General features: G+C 38.0%; 1 protein-coding gene across 3 annotated transcripts in view; it reads right to left on the bottom strand.

The window, feature by feature from the left end:
* PIAS2 (protein inhibitor of activated STAT 2) overlaps positions 1 to 6,906 on the bottom strand; it is a 102,718-nt gene that overhangs the window by 13,643 nt on the left and 82,169 nt on the right. For all 3 annotated transcript variants that reach the window (XM_007465613.1, XM_007465611.1, XM_007465612.1), the window contains 2 exons: positions 6,012 to 6,145; positions 3,346 to 3,517 (listed from right to left, as the gene is read on the bottom strand). In XM_007465613.1, coding sequence (XP_007465675.1) covers positions 3,346 to 3,517; positions 6,012 to 6,145 — 306 coding nt within the window. The remainder of the gene's footprint in view (positions 1 to 3,345; positions 3,518 to 6,011; positions 6,146 to 6,906) is intronic.

Here is a 6,906-nt window from a genome sequence, read left to right as displayed (position 1 = left end):
GAAAGAGGCTAGAAGAATTACCATCAAAGTGTTAACAGAATGCTTTTTATTTCTTGATGCTTTGAAAACTGTTTATGAGAATAATTTTTTCAAAAACAATACCTCTTAAAAAATAACTGCTCACCTGAATTTTAGACTGTAACTTAAAGTAAGTTTTCCTGTTTTTCCTCTATTTCCCATTTGCTTACTATCATTGACCAAGAAGTCCTATGATAAACTTACACCTCAGAAAAAATTTCGAGATGCTGACACAAAAGAGAGGATACGAACAGAATGACCAGGAACAAAAACCAGGAGATAAAAATGTAAGAGTTGGAAGGGATTACAGAAATGATATAACCATAGCCTGAGTCTCCACTGTGACACCTGGACAGGTGGCATCCACTCTTTCTTAATACAGAAAATGTGATTTTAGCACAAAACATCAACTTTCTTAGTGTTCAGAAAACTCCAACGGGAAGTTTTTCCATGTATCTTTCCTCCATTGGACTTTAGATCTGCCAAATGTTATAACAAAGAATAAAGTTAACCCAGTTCATCAATGACTCCCGTTCAAGAACTACAAGATAACTATAACATATTCTTTTCTCCTGGCTTAACAGCTTCAATCCTTAGACCCATTCATCCATCAGGCTATGTTTCCACTATTCACCATCCTGTTTCCCTCCTCTGGCTGCTCTCATTAATATCCTTCTTGATGACAGTCCTGACTAAAATGGTCTAAGTGAAAGTTTTCTAGCCTAAAATGGAACAAAACTGGCATGCACATGTATCCTGGACACTGCTTCGTTTATTAATGCAGTCTAAGAACAAATCAGCTCAAGTGGTGAACCCTTCAAACCATTAAGTGAATTCTGACATTTCAAAGAGTTTCTATCAGGAATGGCCATTAATTTATGGAATGTCACCACCTATTAAAATGACTATATACAGTCATCCCTTGGTATCTACAGGGGACTGGTTCCAAGGACTCTCCCACCCCCCACAGATACCAAAACTCATGGATGCTCAAATCCCTTATATAAAATGGTGTAGTACTTGCATATCCTCCCATATACTTTAAATCATCTCTAGATTACCTTATAATACCTAATACAATGTAAATGCTATGTAAATAGTTGCTGGCAGCAAAGAGCAAATTTTGCTTTTTGGAACTTAAAAAAATTTTTCCCCCAAGTATTTGTGATGATCCATGGTTACCTGAATCCATGGATACAGAGGGCTGACTTGTTGTCCTATGACAAGATCCATTTTATCAATGTATTTCCTAATAATAAAGCATTCTTAGATAAACCCTACTTGGTGGTAATGGATGCCATTTTAATGTATTATTAAATAATTTACTAAGACTGAATTCAGAATTTTCACTGAACTTCCTGTTTCATAATGGTTCTTCACTTTTGGCTGTTAATGCGTAAGTCTAGTTAGGGTATTAAGAGTTATGTCAACTTTGTGGAATGAGCTGGGAAGCTGCAATTTATAGACATTTTAAACCAAAATTTTCATGTGTTGCTGGTTTAGTCAAAAATTTCTACCTTATACTCACAATGTTAGTTTTTATTTTCTTTTTAACCTCGATGAGGAGACTTACATCTATCTCTACAGTAGCTATCCACAGGTGTGAACTGTCCTGATTCCTCTGCATGTTGAAGTCATTTCAGATTGTCACCCAATGTACGTGCCACTCCTCCAGTTCTGAGTCCTCATCAAGTATTGGTAAAAATGTGCTAAAGGAACATAGAGGGTAGACCCTTATGGCGAGCCACCAGAGACACCCTCTATGATCACAGTAACTCATGAGTCCATATCACTACACACAACCCTTCAACCTGGCAGGAAACCATCTAACTATAATACTGTGCAACCTATGTTTTTCCAGCATATTCTAAAGAGTTTCATTAGAGAGTAAAATCTGGAAACACCACATCTAAGTATTCATTCCCATGATTCTCCACTTTAGTAAACATTTCAAAATTATATTTTCATTTTTTATTATTTAAATGCTAGAAGTGCCAAGCAAATTGTCTGAAAGGAACAATAAATGATCAGCACCCCCCCCAAAAAAAATCCCACTTGAAATACTTATTTCATTTTCTGTTTCACTAAAAAAACAAACAAACAAACAAAAAATACCCTTACTGTGATGTGTAAATCACATCTGGAAATATAAGCACTTTAACAGTGAAGACGGCAGCACAAAAAGTTTAATTCTCCTGGTTTCAAAAGTAACTATAAAAAAAGAATGTTTCAAAAGTGCACCGAGAATATAACTCCACTTGTATAAAATGTCTAGAAAAGGCAACTTTATAGACATAAAAAGAAGATCAATGGTTGCCTAGATTTGGGGTGTGTATCAGGATTAACTGCAAATGAACATGAGAGATGTTTACTGGCTGTTCAGAATATTCTACAACTGAATTGTGATGACGACTATACAACTCTATGAATTTACTAAAATCACTGAACTGTGCAATTGAATACTTAAGATGGGAGAATTTTATGGTATATAAATTATACCCCAATAAAGCCATTAGAGAAAAGAAGTGCTATGAGAGGCCAAAAGATAAGGCTGGCATACCCAAGTTTGAAACAATATGCTCATGGATGTCAAGAGAACCCGCTGCTATGTTCCTGCAGGTTCCAAAATCTCTAAGAAGCACCTATTGCTAAATACTCAAACCTGTCACTCACTATATGTCAGCAACAGCTTCTGCCAGATGACTCATAAATAAGTGCTAGACTGCATTTACTAGCCCATATTTTGCCCTGGAGAGGGTGAGAAGGGAAGGCAATCAATTTTTTACTGAGACAATGACCATGTGGTTGACACTGAGGCTGAGCTCTTTCATTATCTTATTGAAACCTGAATTTAATCTTATGAGGTAGGCATTACTTAACCCCATTGTACAGAACAGGAAAAGGAGGCTCAAACAAGTTAAATATTTCATCCAAGATCACAGAATGAGTAAGCAATGGTGTCAAAATTGGAATCCACACTTGTCAGATTCCCAGTTCCACATACTCGGCTTCCTCATGTTGGTCTGTGATGCCAAATTTACTCCTTCCAAATAGATTCAAGAAAATAACAAAAAGTATCAAATTTGAAATAAATATTTAGACATGAGAAGATTTCAACTCTCACTTCCCAAAGATGGGAATATATTCTTCATCAAAATTTGCTTTCCTATAAACAACATGCTCACTTGAAAAAATTTCAACTGAACAAAAGGCAAATTAAAATAGCCCTATATGGTTATGCAACTCTCAAAGAGACATTTACAAACTTATCCCAAGAACAGTTAGTTCCAAGTGTAATAAACAATAGTGAACTATAAATTAACAAACCCTTTGGTTGGGCTGCTTTGTGTTTCTGACATAAAGATGCATTTCCTTTTGGCAGGAGGGTCTTCCTCTTCATCAGAAGAGCTTTCTATTGTTAGGTCAATGACATCCACTTTCTTCTTGCTTGCCTCATTGGCTACAGTCACTGAACAAGGCTTACTGAGGACACCTGCAGCTGCAAGTAGGGAACAGAGGGGCAAAAAAGTCAAAGGTGTAACACGAGCTCTAACCATAAGAGTTTAACTGTGCAGCACATCCTGGAGAATACACAGCCAATAAAGCCCATACTCTGTCCCACGGACAGAGACCAACTCTCTAACTCCAGTCATCTGTCTATAAAATGACTGCTTACCTAGGGAGACACGGTGAGCGCTATGCCATGTGAGAAGATCAAAAGCCTCTTCCAGATGGCACACTCCGCGTTATCTACCCAGTACTGCGACAGATTTGCACAGATCCTGCACCTCACGCTGTCTCCCTAGGTGAGGACTCATGTTATACAGAGACATCCGGAGTTAAGGGGCTGGTCTCCGGCCATGGACAAGAGTATGTAGCTTTACTGGCTGTGTATTCTCACAGACATGCGGTAGGGTTAAGTCAGAATCATACTTCCAATCTAGCGAAGCAGCGGTGCTCACATCAAAGAATATATAAGCTCTACACCATAAGCAAGAACTTGATAAAATTTTCACCTTGATAAGTGGAAAAAACCCCAAACATCTCACTTAAGTTACTCAGACATTTAAAGTTTTTCTTACCAGCTATCTACTTAGGTTCTCCTTTCTGCCCACTACAATAGTCTCACATGATATGTTAACTCACCATTTCAAAGAGTGGTGAGTTGACTCACCATTCTACTACAATCTACTTAGTAGAAAATGCATGCTACTTGATAATGGAAAAGCAGCAGCAACTAATTAACTAAATCATTACTTGTCTCAAGGATGAGGAAAACTCTGATCATTCCACCCATAGGTTCAGTAACAATCACAGGAGAATGATTAATATTGACATAAATCCTTTACTTTTTCCTCTCTTCTTACTCTGAAATGCCTATTATTCATTACATTATTAGAATGTTAAATATAGTCAGCACAAAACTCAAATGTAGTGACTGGACTATGTCAGATAAAAAGAAACTAAGTTCACCTATCAGTTTCAATTTCTCAAACAGCCTTTATTTTCCCCACTCAGTGTAGACAACACAGGGAGTTGAAGGTTGAGTATAATTCCTAGGTGACCAAGGCAATAGTCAAATTTCTTCCCACAAGGCAATGGAAACAATTAGTTCACTTCTTTACCAACTAACCTATGACCATCTTCCCCCACCCTCCATTAATGGATGATACAGCCTCTCTAACCACACCTCCACCTGGGGTTCCTCCAACAGATGTTCTAAAAATAATTCTGAGGGACCTCCCTGGCAGTCCAGTGGTTAAGACTCCGTGCTCCCAATGCAGGGGACGTGGGTTTGATCCCTGGTCAGGGAACTAAGATCCTGCATGTTGCACAGTGTGCAAAATAAATAAATATTTTAAAAATTTTTTTAAATGAAAAGTTCCAAATAAGTGTCCATAGAAATGTCATTTATAATTTTTCATGTTGTAACAAGCACCATATACTAAAATGATTTTAAAGAACACAAGTAACAAATGTTGGAGAGGATGTGGAAAAAAGGGAACTCTTGTGCACTGTTCGTAGGAATGTAAATTGGTGCAGCCACAGTGGAAAACAATATGGCAGTTTCTGAAAACATTAAAAATATAACTACTATATATGACCCAGCAATTCCACTCCTGGGTATATATCCAAAGAAAACCAAAAACACTAATTCGAAAAGATACATGCACCCCCAATGTTCATAGCAGCATTATTTACAACTGCCAAGATATGGAAGCAACCTAAGTGTCAAAGGATGAATGGATAAAGACACTGTGGTATATATATGTATTAATATATACAATGGAATATTACTCAGCCGTAAAAAAGAACAAAATTTTGCCAGTTGCAGCAACATGAATGGACTTGGAGAGCATTACGCTAAGTGAAATAAGTCAGACAGAGAAAGACAAATACTATATATGACATGACTTATATGTGGAATCTTAAAAATATAACAAACTAATGAATATAACAAAAAAGAAGCAGACTCACAGATACAGAGAACAAACTAGTGGTGACAACTGGGGAGAGGGAAGAGGGGAGGGGCGTTATTACAGGGGTGGCGAAGCAGGAGATACAAACTATTAGCTACAGGATAAGCTACAGGATGTGTTGTACAACATGGGGAACATAGCCAATATTTTATAATAACTATAAATGGAGTATAACCTTCAAAAATTGTGAGTCACTACATTGTACACCTGTAACTTCTATAACATTGTAGAGCAACTATACTTCAATAAAAAATAATAAAATGATTTAGGTGATTGTTTTATTTACTTTATATATGAAAAATATACTATGAAAAAACTGATTATAATGTGGTATAAACTTTAGCACACTTAAGAATAAAAACCATTTGGGAGAAATTACATATGTAACAGATGATCAAAAGATAAAGTGAGCAAACTGAGCTCCAAATGGTAGCTCTAATGGCCAAAGTTAACGTTAACGATAACATCACACAAGTCTCATCGCTTTGCTCTCTGCTGCCATTCTGCACATACTTTCTATTTTTGTACATGGTTGGCTGGATACTTTCATAGCTTCTTTCTTCGGTCTCATTGGGCACCAAGAACCATCTTCTTGGAATTTGATTTCATCCACATCAGAACAGTCATTGAGAATTTCCATAAAAAGCCTATAAACCAAGTAAGAAGTACAGAAATGGAATCAAATGGCTCTGTTCAAAGGTGAAATAAAGTAACACATTTTACCTTGGAGACAAAAGTAATGCTTTTTGTTTGTTTTGGCCCTAGGCTTTAGCTGTTTAACGGGCAACAAAAGAGTTAAGTGACTTACTGAATATCATCTTAAAACTCAGTGATTAAACAGAATTAGACACCTGGAGCCTTCTTGCTGGGATTGGCAGTAAAGAAACCACCCTCAGGGACTTCCCTGGTGGTCCAGTGGTAAGTCCGCCTTCCAGTGCAGGGGACACGGGTTCCATCCCTGGTTGGGGAGCTAAGAGCCACATGCTGCGGGGCAACTAGGCCTGTGCACCACAACTACTGAGATTGCACACCTCAACAAGAGAGCCCACGTGCCACCAACTACAGAGTCCATGTACCGTGGAGCCCGCACACCACAACTAGAGACAGAAAACGTGCACTCCACAACTAGAGAAAAGCCCATGCACCGCAAAAAAAAAAAAAAAGATACCACACGCCACAACGAAGACACAACGCAGCCAAAAAAAACCACAACCCTCAACACATAAACCAAACATAAAAATTCTTGGGTTCAGGGCTTCCGGGAAGATGGCAGAAGAGTAAGACGCGGAGATCACCTTCCTCCCCACAGATACACCAGAAATACATCTACACGTGGAGCAACTCCTACAGAACACCTACTGAACGCTGGCAGAAGACCTCAGACCTCCCAAAAGGCAAGAAACTCCCC

The sequence above is a fragment of the Lipotes vexillifer genome, unplaced genomic scaffold (assembly GCF_000442215.2).
Source record: "Lipotes vexillifer unplaced genomic scaffold, Lipotes_vexillifer_v1.1 scaffold36, whole genome shotgun sequence".
Taxonomy (NCBI): domain Eukaryota; kingdom Metazoa; phylum Chordata; class Mammalia; order Artiodactyla; family Lipotidae; genus Lipotes; species Lipotes vexillifer.
The sequence above is the reverse complement of the archived record's forward strand: the minus strand, read 5'-3'. Positions and strand labels throughout refer to the sequence as shown.